The sequence below is a fragment of the Schistocerca piceifrons genome, chromosome 2 (assembly GCF_021461385.2).
Source record: "Schistocerca piceifrons isolate TAMUIC-IGC-003096 chromosome 2, iqSchPice1.1, whole genome shotgun sequence".
Lineage (NCBI taxonomy): Eukaryota > Metazoa > Arthropoda > Insecta > Orthoptera > Acrididae > Schistocerca > Schistocerca piceifrons.
The window spans coordinates 710,975,384-710,994,840 of NC_060139.1; the positions used below are offsets into that span (position 1 = coordinate 710,975,384).

Here is a 19,457-nt window from a genome sequence, read left to right on the forward strand (position 1 = left end):
TCACTAGTCATTTCCTTTCCTGTTCACCAGCAGACAGAGCGAGTGAAAAACCTTGTCCATATGCCTCCGTATGTGCCCTGATTTCTCATACCGTGTCTTCGTGGTCCTTAGGTGTAATGTGTGTTGGCGGCAGTAAAAACGTTCTGCGATCAGCTTCAGATGCCGGTTTTCTAATTTTTCTCAGTATCGTTCTTCAAAAAGAACTTCGCCTCCCCTCCAGAAGAGGTCACTACACGAATGATTCTTATCAAGTTAGGGGATACAAAGTGTTTTATGAACAGTACAATTGTTACTAGGTTTCACAATAATTGTTATATGTGTGTGACGTCCTCAGGGATATAATCTTTTTAAATTCTCATATTCTTATCCTTAATTCTTATATCAATTCTTCGTTATTATATTTTATTCTTGAGTTTTTACGACGATTTGGTGCATTCCCTAGGATGCATAGAAACGTTCGAAACATAGCAACTCCGAACACCATGAGCATCGCGAGAAGGCAATTTTGTCACAGAGGCATTTCTTTGTACGGATCTCACGGGAAAATAAAGGGTCGTTAACCCTATACGGACAGCGCCAGCCAACGATCGTACGGATGCGTTTTCGCTTTTCTGTCATGTGTATCTGCCGCCGCATCCGTAAGATTGCCCTTTATCTCACTGAATGGTGCTGAAATCTATTGTGAAAATCTGGATCTACTTACGTTTTCACGAGCACTTGTACACATTCTATCTGTGGGAGCCAAATTCGATACTTGCACTTGTGTTTCGTGTTTGTGAGAATGACACGTTTGAAAGGATTGAGTGACGATGAAATTAGAGAATGAAGACTCAGCTGCGGAATGTGGTTATGATTTCGAAGACTACTAAGACTGCAAGGAATTAGCAAGAGAAAGTGAGGATTCATCGACTAACGTTGAAATTATTGACGAACTAGAAGACCGAATTTTCTGACAGTGAAATTCAAGTCAGTTCTATTCCCATTCAAAGATTTGTGCATTGACGAATCTCTAATTGTGTGGAAAGGTTAACTTGTTTTCAGTCAATTTATACCAAGCAAGAGGTACAGATTTGGAATAAAACTATTTATATTGTGTGATGTTGAAATTAGATTTCTTTAGAAATTATACCGTGTACCGGAAGAGGAACATAAATTGAAGATTCTTGTGGCCTTGGTGTTTCTGTGCTGTTGTAACTACTCTTTTAAAACCTTATCTCGACAAAAAAATTTACGCTTCCATATAATACGTATCAACTAATAAAATAAAATGGGTTGGTGAGAAAATAGCAAGCCAATAACTTGATTTTTTTTTCAAAACCAATGTAATTCAACGATCACGAAGTAATTCAGTCCAGACAAGCAGGCGAGTGTACAAAAATATTGTCTTCAAAGGGTTAACATTGCTTAAGATTTCATGCGTTGGTAATAATTTCACCTCAAACCACGCGCATAAACGAGCACATTTCCTAAACATGGTGCTTGCAATTGATTATGAATCAAGATACATAACAGAAATTTGTTCGAAAACAATTTCAAACAATTTTTACATTCATTTATTGTTTCTTCTCTCTTTTTTAAAATTTATTCGCCAGACATACAGTTAGTAGACGAATAGCGACAACGTTATTTCAGTACACACTGAAAAATATTCGTGTAGTAATATTATACAGAAACGAGTAGATAAATGAAAAACAAAAATAAAAATAAAAATCAGGCTTCGAATACGGGGAGCGAAAGTGTGAAGGCGCGACCCACCGCCTCGGATGGACTGTTAACTCATTAACAAGCACACAAATTACTTCGAGAACTTTTACCGTCGAGTTCTTAGAAACGGACGGATATCTACAGATAAGCCGATACACGTGTTCACTTTCTTTGACCCGCCATGGCACTTGCCATGTTCTCCTCGTGAGTTACAACATACAAGAAGTGGTCTTCAGCCGAGAAACTTTTTTAAAAATGAAATCCTTGAGTCGGTCAGTCACTCTGGTCAGCGCTCAGTTAGTTCCAGAAACCTTTCCTATGCTGTTGCTTTCCGACCGTTCCGCCTACTGTACTGTCGATGGTAGCGCTTGTGAAAATGTGGCTCTTCATTTTATCTAGGAAGTGGATAGAAGACGGTTCTTCAGAAACTGTCAGGTGTCAATTAAAAACTGTTTACTGAAACTTGCTGATTATATCAAACCTTTTAACTGCACGGAAACAATCAGCTGACTTGGTGCGGTCGACTCACTTGCTGTTGCCACTGAGCGATAAGCGTCCGCCCAGTGACGTATGAAAACCACAGTACGCAGTCGTCGCCTCACAGTTATCTGCTCTGCCACACATAAATCTTTGCTGTTACTGCATACTTGGTTCCATTATAACGCCATATTTTCCTTAATAAGATATTCCTCATAGTAATAAATCATCTGCACGATTTTAATATCTCAAAACCACAGGAATTATTAGAGAAATAAAAATTTAATTTCAAGGGAGAAATTTCGGTACACACACAAATAAACAGGAGTCAGACAAGATGATGGAATATCTTCAGTACTCTGCAACTGTATCTTAGGAAAAGTAATCCAAGATTGGAGCAAACTTAACTCGGAACTAAAAACTGACTAAGTAAATAAATTTGAAAAAAAAAACTAATGTCAAGCTTGACTGCGTAGCTTTCACAGACAATCTTACAATACTGTGTTACAGTATCCGAACAACACAAAATAAATGGAAATTCTTAAAGGAACTACATGAAAAATATGTCTCCTAACATCATTTGAAAATAAGAATGGGATGGGTCTCACGTTATCTGACCCCGAAAATTATAAAAAGTAAATACGGGAAAAGCGGGTCATTCACTTCTAATAATTATGTAGAAACATTCAACATGTTTATGAAATTCGTTGACACAAAAGTGACATATCCTTCAGACTTCCAGAAGATATATTCAGTCAAAAAATGCATCTGCGCCATTACAACACTGTCATCAAACCAGAATGTCCTTACTGGGCTGAGAGATTGACTTTCAACGGAAGGAGAGTCATTAAAGATCTCCGAAAGGGAGGAATAAAAGTAAATGGATTAATTTTGGTTAAAAAATACACTGAAGAAGGAATATACAGGTTAATACCAAATATAGGTATTCAAAAGAAGACAAACATTCCTTCCAATTTTAAAATTATGCAGGCAAAAATTCTGTTTGCGTTTTATAAGGATCGAAAAAACCAGGTTAAGCAGAAAAGTTGTCAGCATCTACGAAACTTGCAGTAATGCTGAAACTGAAACTATAAAATGGTTCGCATCAGTAAAGGAAGGCATGAGAGGTGCAGGCATAACACAACAGGAAATACAAAAAGGAAAAAGAGTAAGCGAAAATTGGCGACTGAACAGTTAGCCTCGCAGATAAACCAAGACGAGTGGAAACCACTTGACCCGAGTATGGGGAAAGAGTTCATTCTGAGACAATGAAAGTAACAGCGTCTGAAAGACAGGCTAAAAGAATATTCTTTCTTTCAGGTTCCGCTATACCGGCACCGAAATTAAGAAACCGCCCTAACATTTGACGGTACTTCCGCAATACTGATATTTGTCGAGATAAAATCTGATATTGACAGGAAGCTGCAGTTAAAAAAAAGAGGCCTCCACTACGGTTTAAGATACACACATATTTTCAGAAGCGCAGCTGATAGTCCAGTTTCTTAAAGACGAATTTTTGAAATTCTGAAATTTTATCTGCTACTGGCGGAAAATAAAATTGTGATATAAGAATAAGATAACGAAGAACAATTAACGTCCAAGGTGAGTCCGTGATTATGTTACAAACTGTCATAGATGGTGGAGAAGGGCTAATGTGTCAATCTGAGGTAATGGGCTCTTGTACGGAAAGTTATAAGTGAACATTATTCTAATACCATTGAGAGTGGAATGCATATATCGGTACTGCTGTTGCTAACATTGTAGGGTAGCTAACTCTCATAACTGTAGCATGGACCAAAACAAGAAAAAAATGCGTGGTAAAGCTATGAGCAATTGTTCATCTTCGATCCTGTGAAACACATCTGTTCTACCGCAAGCTCTTTGGTTTCAGTATTTTTGAAGAAGTAATTATGGACAAAAATAAAAAAAATGTAATAAGCATGGGCCCTAAAATGAACAGCTCGAGAGAAAAGAACACTTTTTCAATACAGGAGATGTGTCACAGCTTAATGAAGATGAAGGAAGTGCTAATGGTTTTGAAGGTATATATTTTAGAGCCCATATTTGAAGCACTTTTCTTGTTTTAGTCCATAATACCTTCTTCAAAGATAATGAAACCAAAGAGCTTACATCAGAAGAGAAGTGTTTCATAGTGTCAAAGATGAACAAGTGCTCATAGCTCTTGAGATTTGCATTTTAGAGCTTATGTTTATAACAGACTATTTTTTTTATTTGGTCCATACCAACACCTCTGAAAGTTGCACACCCAAAATTTTAGTAACAACAGTACCGGTGCATGTATTCCACTGTCAGAGGTATCAGAACTGTTCCACTTATAGCTGTCGACTCGGTCTTTTCTGAACCAGGGTCTCTTAGCTCAGACTGATACATTTACCCTTCTCTATCATCCCTGAAAGTCTGTTACTACATCTCATAATCACCCTTTATAAATTCCGTATCATTCTACACTGTCTCGGAATTATATACAGAGTGTAACGGGTAATGTGCATAAATTTTTGTTAATGACTGTGGACATTGTATAACAACAGTATTTACTTCATACAGACTCATACTCAGAGTTATTAGGGGTAGTATGTTATTAGGTTGGTTAGTACCTCCAAGTACATATGGCAAGAGCAAACTGTTAATGTCTAATTCCCACTGGGCAGCACGTCAGGTGTTGAAGCGTGGACACGTCGACTCAGTTAGTGTATACTTCGGCATAGTCCATTTAGTGGTGCAGTTACGACTGTGCAGAAAACATCAGGTTGTAAATTATGTGACGTGTTCGTGGGAACACTGTTTGACTTAGAGAAAGAAACAACCAAGACACTCGTGTGTGTACATACCTGTATTAAGGTGCCACATGTAAAATATGTGAGCTTATAGCCGTTACACCCTGTATATATTTTCTGATACTGCTGCTCGCTTTATTCGTTATGAGTTATACTTTGTTTCCTGATGTGTGACAGGACGCACTGAGCCTGACCACCTGTGTGTGGGTGCCCAGTGTTGAACCGGAGCACGAGTCAGCGTTCCTGGTGGAGGATCCGCACTTAATGGTGCAGGAGGGTCGATACAATTTCGTCCCGTACGTAACTGGATCGACTGATCTCGAACAACTTTCTCAGACACAGCGTAAGTACTTACAGACATCCTCAATGTTCATACAAGAAGAATATAGTTGTAAGTGTATAGGGTTTCCGAGCCAGAGTAATTTTCAGTATAATTCTTCTGGCTTCTAGCCCGTGTCATATTTTCAAAGAAATCAACGTTTGGTCTCTTTGGCAAGTGCCCTTTATCAGACCACATAACGCTGCTGGAAGATGCCCCTTGTGCCTTCTCTTAGTTCAATCAATATCATAGATCTGTATTAAAATCTGATAAGACTTATCAATTATTTCTTAAAAAAAGCGATACTAAATTCTTTTACAATGTCTTCTGCATCTTCAGAGAAAAAGAAACTGTTTCAGAATTCATACCTTGTTGCACCACTGTAAAATATAAATGAGTATTCGAATTGGAGACAATGAAAATATACCTTCTCTATCAAGTAACATTCTACACTATACTACACTCCTGGAAATGGAAAAAAGAACACATTGACACCGGTGTGTCAGACCCACCATACTTGCTCCGGACACTGCGAGAGGGCTGTACAAGCAATGATCACACGCACGGCACAGCGGACACACCAGGAACCGCGGTGTTGGCCGTCGAATGGCGCTAGCTGCGCAGCATTTGTGCACCGCCGCCGTCAGTGTCAGCCAGTTTGCCGTGGCATACGGAGCTCCATCGCAGTCTTTAACACTGGTAGCATGCCGCGACAGCGTGGACGTGAACCGTATGTGCAGCTGACGGACTTTGAGCGAGGGCGTATAGTGGGCATGCGGGAGGCCGGGTGGACGTACCGCCGAATTGCTCAACACGTGGGGCGTGAGGTCTCCACAGTACATAGATGTTGTCGCCAGTGGTCGGCGGAAGGTGCACGTGCCCGTCGACCTGGGACCGGATCGCAGCGACGCACGGATGCACACCAAGACCGTAGGATCCTACGCAGTGCCGTAGGGGACCGCCCCGCCACTTCCCAGCAAATTAGGGACACTGTTGCTCCTGGGGTATCGGCGAGGACCATTCGCAACCGTCTCCATGAAGCTGGGCTACGGTCCCGCACACCGTTAGGCCGTCTTCCGCTCACGCCCCAACATCGTGCAGCCCGCCTCCAGTGGTGTCGCGACAGGCGTGAATGGAGGGACGAATGGAGACGTGTCGTCTTCAGCGATGAGAGTCGCTTCTGCCTTGGTGCCAATGATGGTCGTATGCGTGTTTGGCGCCGTGCAGGTGAGCGCCACAATCAGGACTGCATACGACCGAGGCACACAGGGCCAACACCCGGCAACATGGTGTGGGGAGCGATCTCCTACACTGGCCGTACACCACTGGTGATCGTCGAGGGGACACTGAATAGTGCACGGTACATCCAAACCGTCATCGAACCCATCGTTCTACCATTCCTAGACCGGCAAGGGAACTTGCTGTTCCAACAGGACAATGCACGTCCGCATGTATCCCGTGCCACCCAACGTGCTCTAGAAGGTGTAAGTCAACTACCCTGGCCAGCAAGATCTCCGGATCTGTCCCCAATTGAGCATGTTTGGGACTGGATGAAGCGTCGTCTCACGCGGTCTGCACGTCCAGCACGAACGCTGGTCGAACTGAGGCGCCAGGTGTAAATGGCATGGCAAGCCGTTCCACAGGACTACATCCAGCATCTCTACGATCGTCTCCATGGGAGAATAGCAGCCTGCATTGCTGCGAAAGGTGGATATACACTGTACTAGTGCCGACATTGTGCATGCTCTGTTGCCTGTGTCTATTTGCCTGTGGTTCTGTCAGTGTGATCATGTGATGTATCTGACCCCAGGAATGTGTCAATAAAGTTTCCCCTTCCTGGGACAATGAATTCACGGTGTTCTTATTTCAATTTCCAGGAGTGTATATTCATTTCTACGTAAGACAATCCACACAGTTGAGGATGTCAACAGATTCAAGAACTGACAGAATCATAACGAATGAAAATGATATGAGAAACCCCTGGATCACTATATTTATTAATGATAACCGCTTTCGGTCTCACTAGCAGATAATCTTCAGATCTAAGCGAGAAATGGAAGAATGAATTGCGACAATATAAAAATCACATTAGTGTAAGACAACAAATAATACTGTTATATCTAAAACACCGTCGCTCCATGTCCGTATACAGGATCGTCAATGAAATTCAACACATAGCAATTGAAAGCGCATTTATTACTCGCACCATTGTAAATTCAGAACAGATCTGACCTCCACTGCATAGAGTGCAGCTATTTATACAAATATCGAATAGTCCGGACTGCTGTTCCAGAGCTTAAAAAATGGGATAAACATAAAATAGTTCAAATGGCTCTGAGCACTATGGAACTTAACATCAGAGGTCATCAGTCCCTTAGAACTTAGAACTACTTAAACCTAACTAACCTAAGGACATCACACACATCTATGCCCGAGGCAGGATTCGAACCTGCGACCGTAGCGTTCGCGCGGTTCCAGACTGAAGCGCCTAGTACCGCTCGGCCACACCGGCCGGCGGGATGAACATAACTTTTGGATTCTGACATACTCTATTGAGCAATAGCTGGGGACTGGCTATGTCGCCAAATTATACTTTTATCATTCAAAAATCAAGTACACAACAAAGCATCATTACATCTTCAATCCTTTACACACAAAGAATTGAAAAGTCCGACAGGTATCGAAAACAAAGTTGAAAGAATAATTCATTCCGTCAACCGAGGTGCTTTTCACTAAACTGTGAAAGCTTAAATTACGTGTATGCCGATGTGATGTTTACGTGTATGCCCTCTGTGAGTGTTCATCGCTGCCTGACATCTGCATGGCATATTCCATGTAAGTCTACGAAGATCACCGTATGGCATCCGTTCCCGTTCTTCAATGAGAGCCCATGAGAGCTCTTGGAGAGTCTGTGGTTGAACAGGACGACCACAAACACGTCTGTTAAGCATGTCCCATATATACACGATTTGGCTTAGTTCGGGACTCACCACCGGCCATTCCATTATTCCATCGACAGGCTTCCCAAGACCTCCCTGCTTCCGCTCGCATTCGAAAGAATTCAGCGCCACCGCCGTATGCAGCAGTCACCTCATGGTCCAGCAGCATCTGTTCGATGTACTGCCTAGTTGTAAGGAGACCATGGACAACGGCAAGATCCGTATGGCTGTCGAAACTGAAGCCTCCCAACAACATCACGAAAGTTTGGAAATCTGTCGACTTTCTGGACAACACTTGGCAGGTACCGCTCACCACCGGCCTCCGCATCAAAAACATGACCATCACCTTGCGTCGGAAGGTATCTGGACTCGTCTGTGAATACTACGTTTCGCCAGTGACGAAGTTACCAGTTGACAAGGGAACGGCAAAAGTGAAGGCTAACTGCAAGATGTAACAACAGTGTCAAGCGGGGTACTCGAACAGGACGTCCGGTTCCTCAGATCCTTTCTTGTAACCTGTTCATTAGAGTCTGATCGGACACAGCGGCGGCAGTAGCCTTTCTTAGATCGTCTTGCAGTGCTCTGGCGGAACCCATAGGTCACCACAGCGCGGAGATGACTGGATATCGGTCTTCACGTGGGGCTGTAATGTGTCGGCGACCGTGTCCAACTCGCCTGTGTCCCTGTAGCGTTACCTATGGATGACGTATGGAGAGGCAACGGTATCTGAACCAACGTGACCGAAAGCCAATCCTTTTTGGATCGAAAAGACCGCCCTTACATTTAGATGTCAGACTGTATGTGCTTGGTTGAATGAAAAGGACTCAAATGACAGCTGCTACATGTGTACCTCACTAGAAAGCACTGGGACACTGGTACTTAACTTCCTTCTGAGGAGTAACCTCACAGTGCAATGCATAACACAGCCAATAACCGGCGAATTATTTTAATTGTTACCCACGTGGAAAGTGAAGATATCAAGCTATGCTATCTAATCTATCAATATATATTTAACGTCCCAGACATTGATTTACGTATTCCGATAACTCCTCTGAACAGTATATTTACACAGACATCGAATAGTACAGAATGTAGAAACATTACAAATACATTGCCGGAAAAAATCAGCACATCAATTAAGAGGTTCCAGTTCACTCAGGATTGATTGTTACAACTGTACATATGGAGGAAATGTGCCGCCCAGAGTGGCCGAGCGGTTCTAGGCGCTATAGTCTGGAACCGCTCGACCGCTACGGTCGCAGTTTGGAATCCTGCCTCGGGCATGGATGTTTGTGATGTCCTTAGGTTAGTTAGGTTTAAGTAGTTCTCAGTTCTAGGGGACTGATGACCTCAGAAGTTAGGTTCCATAGTGCTCGGAGCCATTTGAACCATTTTGAGTAAATGAAATGATTACATTTAGAGATCAATAGCACAAGTGGCTCTGAGGTACCATGTATCGACCCAAACTGAAACACCCATATTAGTACGTGGTGTGGCCTCCACGGGCGGCTGTGAAAGCTCTGATTCTGGCATCAAGCCGACCGTACAGGTGGCGAATACTGTCCTGGGATACGTTATGCTACGTCTGCTAGACCTGTTCACATTGTTCTGTAAGACTTATTGGTTGACGAGTCGCACGATCCACTTCTCGTCCCATCATATCACACACGTGTTCGGCTGGAGACACGTCCGGAGATCGTGCTGGTCAGGGAAGTTGCTGCACGTCTTGCAGAGCACGTTAAGTTTCACGGGTAGTGTGTGAGCGAGTAATATCCGTTGGAACAACACATTACTTACGTGTAGCAAGAACGGCGAAAGAACGGGTCTAACAACATTCTGCACGTACCGAGCGCTGGTTAGTGTTTCCTCCAGAAACACCACAGGTGGAGGAGGTTTGTGGCTTATCACACCCCTGACCATAAGGACTAGAGAGGCGCCAGTGTGTCTTGAATGAATGCACTCTACGCGACAGCGCTCACCAGGTCACATTGTAGACGCAAACGACCATGACCTGCGTGCATTCAGAATCTGTTTCTTTCGCTGAAGACAACGGCACTCCATTCGATCTTCCAACTGATCCTCTCAAGGCAGCAGTCGAGCCGTGCACTTCAATTTTGTGGCGTGGGTGGAAGACAGGCTAGAGGTGTGCTTGTCCGAAGTTCCACAGCTAATAGCCAGTTCGCAACAGTTCGTGTTGACACATCTGCGCTCACAAGTCCTCTTATCTCTACTGTGATAGCGATACGATTGCCACTACTGCGCATACGATCCTGGCAGGCGTCTGTGCCGAGTGGACGTCCAGAACCTCGTCTACAGCTCTCAAAATGTTCACATGACCATTGATACCATTATCGTTGCACACCTGATCCAGCGCGTCCAACGTGTGTGGTAATTGTGCAAAAGCACCTTCCCGCCTCCCGGAAGGCCGCTATTTGACCCCTTTCAATCAATTGCATGGTTGCCTGCTTGTTTCACACGTTTGCACCACTCTGCGTTTTCTAGCTGTGAGCATGCCCTGTTAAAGGGTACACACACAAGATGCTCTGTTAGCTATGTCACTGCGCTATCAGTTGGCAGATGCAGTTGAAACCATCATCAGTGTATCTACTGTCCTTCAGATGAAATACGCCGTCATCGGATCAAAATCGACGTCGTGTTTCTAGGCACACAAATTTTTTTCCGGCACTGTGTTTTATTTGTCAAGAAGACACAACGTGTGTGCTGCAGTTCGCGGCATTGATCTCTGTCATGGAGAAAAAACGACCTGCTGTTTCAAAAGTTCTCATTGGAGCCCACTACAGCATCCTAGATATAGATCTTGTTAGTAGTTTGGCTTGTGGTAGCGCTGGCTGATCCTCGGGTTCTGGTTTTGTTGTTAAATCCTCTTCACTAGAGGACCGAAGGTAGTCCCTCCCGTCGAAGCTTCACAGTCGTCGAGTAGGTCTTCAGTTTCCTCGCATCTTTTATCGCTTGTCTGTACCTCTGGATTGTAGATGGCCTTTCTACGGAGGACATGAACGATGTCCTTGTGCTTTTGTCTTCTTGATGAAGAGCTTTAATCCCCGACTTTATACATAAGCGATCTCTGACAGGCGACGAAGATACAAAACGGGCCAAACTAGCGCTTTGGTAAATTTAACGATAATCCTGCTTCCAGCACAGGCATAAAAATCGGTACCAAGTATCCTGGGCTGCATGTCACTGTCCGCTGCTTGGCGCTACAGCGCTCGCGGTGTTCCTCCTGGGAGTCCAGCGTCAGTATGCGGGTCTACTGTCTTAATTCTTTGGGCCTGGTGATGAGGTGTTTCACATAGTCATCTGGAGTACCGTCCGGCTGTAAGGAGAGCGATGGATCCTTGTCGTTCCAGCCTTTTGACCGTGAGGCAAAAGGAGGTTAAGAAGCCGGTTGTGTCTTGCTTCGATATGTTGTGTTCGATTTTTGTAAAAGTTTGTATTTTCATCACTCTTGTCACATCATTTGGCTCTGAGTAAACTGCATTTGTTTCAGCTGGTGGGCAGTTGTCCACAGAAGAGCAAGTGTCGAAACTAAGTCAAAGCTTTGACGAAACAATAGCTTGTGATCTGCGACTTCCGACGAGGGAGGAACAGCTGGGCGCTGCTCAGTCAATAAAACAGTTCTATTACAACGACAGTGACATTACACTGCAGAAAAACTACACCACGGCTCTGGTAAGTCAGGACCGCTAAATATCATACTAAAAACTCATCATTCTTTCTAGTTATGTTGTAATCACTTAAGCGGTGAACAGTGTTATCTGAAGGAGTTACCACTGCACGTACATGCATCTTAAAGTATATCAGAAATGTATTTATGACTAATATTTATTTTTACTTGTACTGTGTTTCGTGATGTGCATTACAGCAGTAGAGCTTGTTCTTATAATATTCGATTCTTCTTCCTTCCAAGAAATGTCCATCTTATTTATATGTGACTAATCATAATAGTTGTAATTCGAAGTATTCGTTCCGCGATGTAGTAAATCCTAGTAATCAAAACTGTGTCTCTTGCGTTTGAATAAATCGCTATTGATGAAACGTTACAGGCGCCACATGATCTCCGTGTTGTTTAACACGTTTGTCGGTGTCACTGGACAGAACCGACGACTAGTATTGCCAATTGCTCTTTATCCCTTGCAATACAACTTAAAATGTGAAAATTCTATACTAGGTTTATTTTCTTTACTTCTTCTTCGACTTGTACCACTACAAGTGATCCAATCGTGAAAGCTGTTAACCCCTTCTCAACCACTGTACAATCAATATAGAATTCCCACGATTCCACTATTAGTTCTTCTCTGGACCCACATTACCATCTTCTTAAGCTACCTGTCATTGTTCATTCCTTTATCATGCGCAAACCACTGCAGACTTTTATTCTCCAGTCTGCTCGTTATGGACTGTGTCACTTCCATTTTTCTCCTTTTTAGATATTTTTATTTTATTTTCACGGTTGACCTGGAGGCATCTTCTCATGAAATCTAATTCCATTATCCTAACTTATCTCATTTTTTATCCTAAGTGGCCACATTTCTGCAGCATAAGTAGCTATATTCTCAATGACACTACGGAATATCCTTTTTTTCATTCTGTTAAATAACATTATTGTTTTCAGCTTTGTCGCTCGTTCAGTCATCGCTGATTTCGTGTCAACATTTCTGTCGCAGGTTCCGCCACTGGATATAACAGAAACCAAATACTTGAAACTATCGGTTTTTAATTTCCAACCTTCGAGAACTAAATCAGTTCCTGTTTTAGAAAAACGCATCTGTTGTATCTTATCAGAATTAATTTTTTGACCTGATCTTGTGTATTACTTCTGCAACTTATCTACGCTACTGGCCATTAAAATTGCTACACCACGAAGATGACGTGCTACAGACGCGAAATTTAACCGACAGGAAGAAGATGCTGAGATATGCAAATGATTAGCTTTTCAAAGCATTCACACAAGGCTGGCGCCGGTGGCGAACCTACAACGTGCTGACCTGAGGAAAGTTTCCAACCGATTTCTCATACACAAACAGCAGCTTACCGGCGTTGGCTGGTGAAATGTTGTTGTGATGCCCCATGTAAGGAGGAGAAATGCGTACCATCACGTTTCCGACTTTGATAAAGGTCGGATTGTAGCCTATCGCGAATGCGGTTTATCGTATCGCGACATTGCTGCTCGCTTTGGTCGAGATCCAATGACTGTTAGCAGAATATGGAATCGGTGGGTTCAGGAGGGTAATACGGAACGCCGTGCTGGATCCCAACGGCCTCGTATCACTAGCAGTCGAGATGGCAGGCATCTTATCCGCATGGCTGTAAGGGATCGTGCAGCCACGTCTCTATCCCTGAATCAGCAGATTGGGACGTTTTCAAGACAACAACCATCTGCACGATCAGTTCGACGACGTTTGCAGCAGCATGGACTATCAGCTCGGAGACCATGGCTGCGGTTACCCTTGACGCTGCATCATAGACAGGAGCGCCTGCGATGGTGTACTCAACGATGAACCTGGGTGCACGAATGGCAAAACGTCATTTTTTCGGATGAATCCAGGTTCTGTTTACAGCATCATGATGGTCGCATTTGCGTTTGGAGATATCGCGGTCAACGCACATTGGAAGCGTGTATTCGTCATCGCCATACTGGCGTATCACCTGGGATGTTGGTATGGGGTGCCATTGATTACACGTCTCGGTCAACTCTTATTCGCATTGACGGCACTTTGAACAGTGGACGCTACATTTCAGAAGTGTTACGACCCGTGGCTCTACCCTTCATTCGATCCCTGCGAAACCCTACATTTCAGCTGGATAATGCACGACCGCATGTTGCAGGTCCTGTACGGGCCTTTCTGGATGCAGAAAATGTTCGACTGCTGCCCTGGCCAGCATATTTTCCAGATCTCTCACTAATTGAAAACGTCTGGTCAATGGTGACCGAGCAACTGGCTCGTCACAATACGCCAGTCACTACTCTTGATGAACTGTGGTATTGTATTGAAGCTGCATGGGCAGCTGTACCTGTACACGCCATCCAAGCTCTGTTCGACTCAATGGCCAGGCGTATCAAGGCCGTTAGTAGGCCAGAGGTGGTTGTTCTGGGTACTGATTTCTGAGGATCTATGCACTCAAATTGCGTGAAAATGTAATCACATGTCAGTTCTAGCACAATATATTTATCCAATGAATACCCATTTATCATCTGCATTTCTTCTTGGTTTAGCAATTTTAATGGCCAGTAGTGTAAGATGTGTTCCATCTCTTGTCTGCTGTTTTCGAAAATGATTGCGTCATCTGCAAAAAAAATTGTGAATGCATTCCGTCCTGTCCAACTAACATACTTAGTCCTTAACAATTTTTCTACCATGCCTTTAGCGCTTGCTCTGTGTATATCTTAAAAAGTAAAAGTGACAAACTACAACTAAGCTTAAGATATTTAGTGGTTCTAAAGCTTTCTGTTTTTCATTTTCCAATCTTTACTTTGGCTTCTGTCTCGTTGTACTTTCTCATGATTATATTCACTTATCACTTTCTTTTAATCTGTTCATGGCAGATGCAGTCTCAGAGCTTGGTATGGTGTTGTACGCTTTTTTCAAATCCACAAAAGTCATATGCATTTCTCTGTTACTAGCTCTATTCTTTCCAGTTGCTAATGTAGGACAGTGGATGTTATCCGAACGTGATCTACCATCCCTTGAGGTCACTCTGTTCCTCTGAGAGATACGCCGTATTCTGCTCAATCTTTTCTTGAGGGATACTAAGAAAAGTATTCCCCCGCAATATGAACAAGACTTATTTACTTACACATGAAATTTTTTAAAGAGCTATTTTTCTAGACAGTGATAAATGTTACACGAGAGGTATTATTTTTTTTTGTTTTAATGCAGCTCCATGTAGTAATTCGTGTGAAAAATAAATTGAAATTTGATACAATTTTTTTCGCCTGGAAACATTGAAACAATTTCCGTACCAATGCACTCTGAGTTCGATGAAAAACCATAAATATGATCTAAAAACTGTCACATGAAATACGACGGTGGGTTGTGAATAAAGTACGATCACGTTGCACTTTCGTGATTGAATGTTTAAGGCAGATTATAGTGCCGTGGTTTCATAGATTATGAGCGCGAATAATGACAGTTTCGAGAAGGTATTTACGTCAAACAAGGTAAGAGTTTCGCCAAGTTATTTTAACAATTTTTTCTCTAGCTATGATGGACAGGTGCACTAGGTAATAGCAACTGTTACAAATTCGTATCGTTTTCGGCAGCGAAGTAATAATCCCCTTTCATTGTCATACTGCACGTCTGAGATTGTCTCACAAGGTGTATTACATCTACATATGTAATTCGGAGGCCACCGCATGAGGAGTGACGAAGGTTGCATTTGGATGCTGGCTTTTGTTCCCGTCATTTTTACGCGGAACGAAAGAAATTGCATTTAACGTTGAGGCTTGTTCCCTTCTCAACACACCCTATAAGCTCATGCCGCATCCATGGCTCTTCAGACTGCCGTCGATGATGTCTACTGTTATCTTTGCCTGTCCCACTGAAGAGAAGAAAAAAGCCTTTTAAAATCTTTCCGGGTAAGATGGCAGCCAAAATCGAAATAATGCAGGTGTCATTAACTCCGCACTATCGTATGCCGATGAAAGCAAAGTACGGCAAGAAAGCAGGTGAAAATTCTAGTAATTTGACTTCGAATTAGCAAAGCTAAGAGAATAGTCGGCGTAATTCATGCTTTATAGTCAGAGCACAATCCTTCTTGATGGCCGCTATACACAGTGCACACACGCGAAAGGTTAGTGAAGAAACAATGTTTAGTCTTGTTTTAATTGGCTGTTACTTTGGTTCTTGGCAGAATTAAGAACAAAAACACGCAATACTTGTGTAACAATCATAAGTTTGGTTTTGTAACCTAGTAAGCTGCCTTAAAGAGACGTTTATTATTACAGTAAGCGATAGCTAAAAAGTTATCTCACGACCAATTGCTCACAATGTCATTAAGTTAACCGACGACTAGAAGAAAGAAGTATGTGAGATAAACGGATAGTAATTTCATTGACGTCTCTGCGATTTTCTCTTCCAGCTGAGTTCGCATCTCTTTTTTGTGGAAGGAGTGGACGCTGCGATCAGAAACATGGCCCAGTACTCTTCAGAGCCTCTGTACTACTACCAATTTGCCTACAATGGTCCGACTACTCAGTTCCCAGGTGGTCCAGGTAAGAAATGACCTTCTCAGATCCAATACTTTGAAAATTACTGTTTTAAAGCCGCCAACTACACTCCTGGAAATTGAAATAAGAACACCGTGAATTCATTGTCCCAGGAAGGGGAAACTTTATTGACACATTCCTGGGGTCAGATACATCACATGATCACACTGACAGAACCACAGGCACATAGACACAGGCAACAGAGCATGCACAATGTCGGCACTAGTAAAGTGTATATCCACCTTTCGCAGCAATGCAGGCTGCTATTCTCCCATGGAGACGATCGTAGAGATGCTGGATGTAGTCCTGTGGAACGGCTTGCCATGCCATTTACACCTGGCGCCTCAGTTCGACCAGCGTTCGTGCTGGACGTGCAGACCGCGTGAGACGACGCTTCATCCAGTCCCAAACATGCTCAATTGGGGACAGATCCGGAGATCTTGCTGGCCAGGGTAGTTGACTTACACCTTCTAGAGCACGTTGGGTGGCACGGGATACATGCGGACGTGCATTGTCCTGTTGGAACAGCAAGTTCCCTTGCCGGTCTAGGAATGGTAGAACGATGGGTTCGATGACGGTTTGGATGTACCGTGCACTATTCAGTGTCCCCTCGACGATCACCAGTGGTGTACGGCCAGTGTAGGAGATCGCTCCCCACACCATGATGCCGGGTGTTGGCCCTGTGTGCCTCGGTCGTATGCAGTCCTGATTGTGGCGCTCACCTGCACGGCGCCAAACACGCATACGACCATCATTGGCACCAAGGCAGAAGCGACTCTCATCGCTGAAGACGACACGTCTCCATTCGTCCCTCCATTCACGCCTGTCGCGACACCACTGGAGGCGGGCTGCACGATGTTGGGGCGTGAGCAGAAGACGGCCTAACGGTGTGCGGGACCGTAGCCCAGCTTCATGGAGACGGTTGCGAATGGTCCTCGCCGATACCCCAGGAGCAACAGTGTCCCTAATTTGCTGGGAAGTGGCGGTGCGGTCCCCTACGGCACTGCGTAGGATCCTACGGTCTTGGCGTGCATCCGTGCGTCGCTGCGGTCCGGTCCCAGGTCGACGGGCACGTGCACCTTCCGCCGACCACTGGCGACAACATCGATGTACTGTGGAGACCTCACGCCCCACGTGTTGAGCAATTCGGCGGTACGTCCACCCGGCCTCCCGCATGCCCACTATACACCCTCGCTCAAAGTCCGTCAACTGCACATACGGTTCACGTCCACGCTGTCGCGGCATGCTACCAGTGTTAAAGACTGCGATGGAGCTCCGTATGCCACGGCAAACTGGCTGACACTGACGGCGGCGGTGCACAAATGCTGCGCAGCTAGCGCCATTCGACGGCCAACACCGCGGTTCCTGGTGTGTCCGCTGTGCCGTGCGTGTGATCATTGCTTGTACAGCCCTCTCGCAGTGTCCGGAGCAAGTATGGTGGGTCTGACACACCGGTGTCAATGTGTTCTTTTTTCCATTTCCAGGAGTGTATATAGGTAAATTAAACATAGTTATATAATTACAAATTTTGCTAAAGATTTCAAAAATGTCGGTATGTAATCTCATGCTTCGAAAATAGCGAGGCCCAAATAAATATTTATCTTGTAGTTATTTACTTCATAGCAGATGGCGGATACAAAACATGAGTAAAGCATTGCGGTGGCATGGTATAGTAAAAGTGCTTTTGATATTTAAAGGAGCTCGAGGATAAATAATAAATATATGACATTCTTTCCAGTCTTTATATAATTTGTTGTCACTGCGGTGGGTGCGAGTACAAGTAACCAGCAAAGAAATGTGATACGTCTTGTGTCGGTTGAGGTGCAATGAGAACACAACCCAGATAAACAATGTAGAACAGTTTCAATAATAATAGAAGAGTACCCGGTGTACGTATTCATTCCACTCATCTCTTTGACTATCTCAGCCCTCTACCTCTCCCTGTCCACCTGCACCACCCATTCTCCTCTTTGTCAATCTGCTCCACCACCCTCTGTCCATCTGTTCCTCCCCATCTGTCCATCTTTTCCTGCCCCTCTAATTCGATCTTCCTTCCCCTCTCTTTGTCAATGTCCACCTTCCCCTCTCACTCTCCTCCTCCCCACTCTCCCCCTCCTCGTCCTCATCTCTCTCGGTCCATCTCCTCCAACTTCCTCTCCCTGTTCACCTCCTTCCCTTTCCGTTTTTTGTCCATCTCCTCCTCTCACCTATCTCTGTCGATCACCTCTTCTTCCCTTCCTCTGTTAATTTCCTCCTCTCCTTCTGTCTGTTCATCTTCTCCCCCTCCCCTCCCTCCATCTTCTCTCTGCTTATATCTTCCTCCCCTTCCTCTTTCCTTTTTCTGTCCACGTCCTCCCCTCTCTCTGTCCATTCTCCCTCCTCTATCTCTATCCATCTCCTCTTCCACCTAATTGTGCATATCTCCTCCTTCCCCTTGCTGTCTGTCCATCTCTTCACCCCCCTTCTATCTCCACATTATGGCACTCAGCCCAATAGAATGCTGGTAGTTCTTACACCTACAGTATTTCCTTCCAGATTGTAACTAATGTGTGTACCAAATTTGATTGAAATCATTCCACGTGTTTAGTATGAGCTATTTGCCTGTGGCTTCGCCCACATACGCACATGTCAAATATGTTTCACACATATTTAGCGTATTTCACGATATCTGTAGACATATGTCGCCCTGCAGTTTCATTTTCGAGCAACTCAATGTTTGTGACGTCATACATCCTGTACTGTGTGTTGTATAACGATATATTTTTGTAGGTATATTCAGCGGCATACGTGGATACCGTCTGCGAAATGTGTTGCAAATAGAGTTAATAGTAATGAAGTAATAAATTAAAACACCATGCATGATGCGGGAGTTACTCACGCATCTTAGTGTTTATGGCGTCGTATCTCTTTAACTGAGTGTCGTACAATGATGTAATTTATCTAGTACATTCAGTGGTGAATGTGAATACGGTCTGAAAACTGCGTTACGAATACAA

At 43.9% G+C, this 19,457-nt stretch overlaps 1 protein-coding gene across 6 annotated transcripts in view; it reads left to right on the forward strand.

Moving 5' to 3' along the window:
* Nucleotides 1-19,457, forward strand: part of LOC124776614 (esterase FE4-like) — a 219,884-nt gene that overhangs the window by 67,422 nt on the left and 133,005 nt on the right. For 5 of the 6 annotated variants that reach the window (XM_047251698.1, XM_047251699.1, XM_047251694.1 and 2 more), the window contains 3 exons: nt 5,154-5,319; nt 11,743-11,924; nt 16,335-16,467. The exons of the other annotated variant lie outside the window; for it this stretch is intronic. In XM_047251698.1, the coding sequence (XP_047107654.1) occupies nt 5,154-5,319; nt 11,743-11,924; nt 16,335-16,467 (481 nt within the window). The remainder of the gene's footprint in view (nt 1-5,153; nt 5,320-11,742; nt 11,925-16,334; nt 16,468-19,457) is intronic. 6 annotated transcript variants of the gene reach the window in all.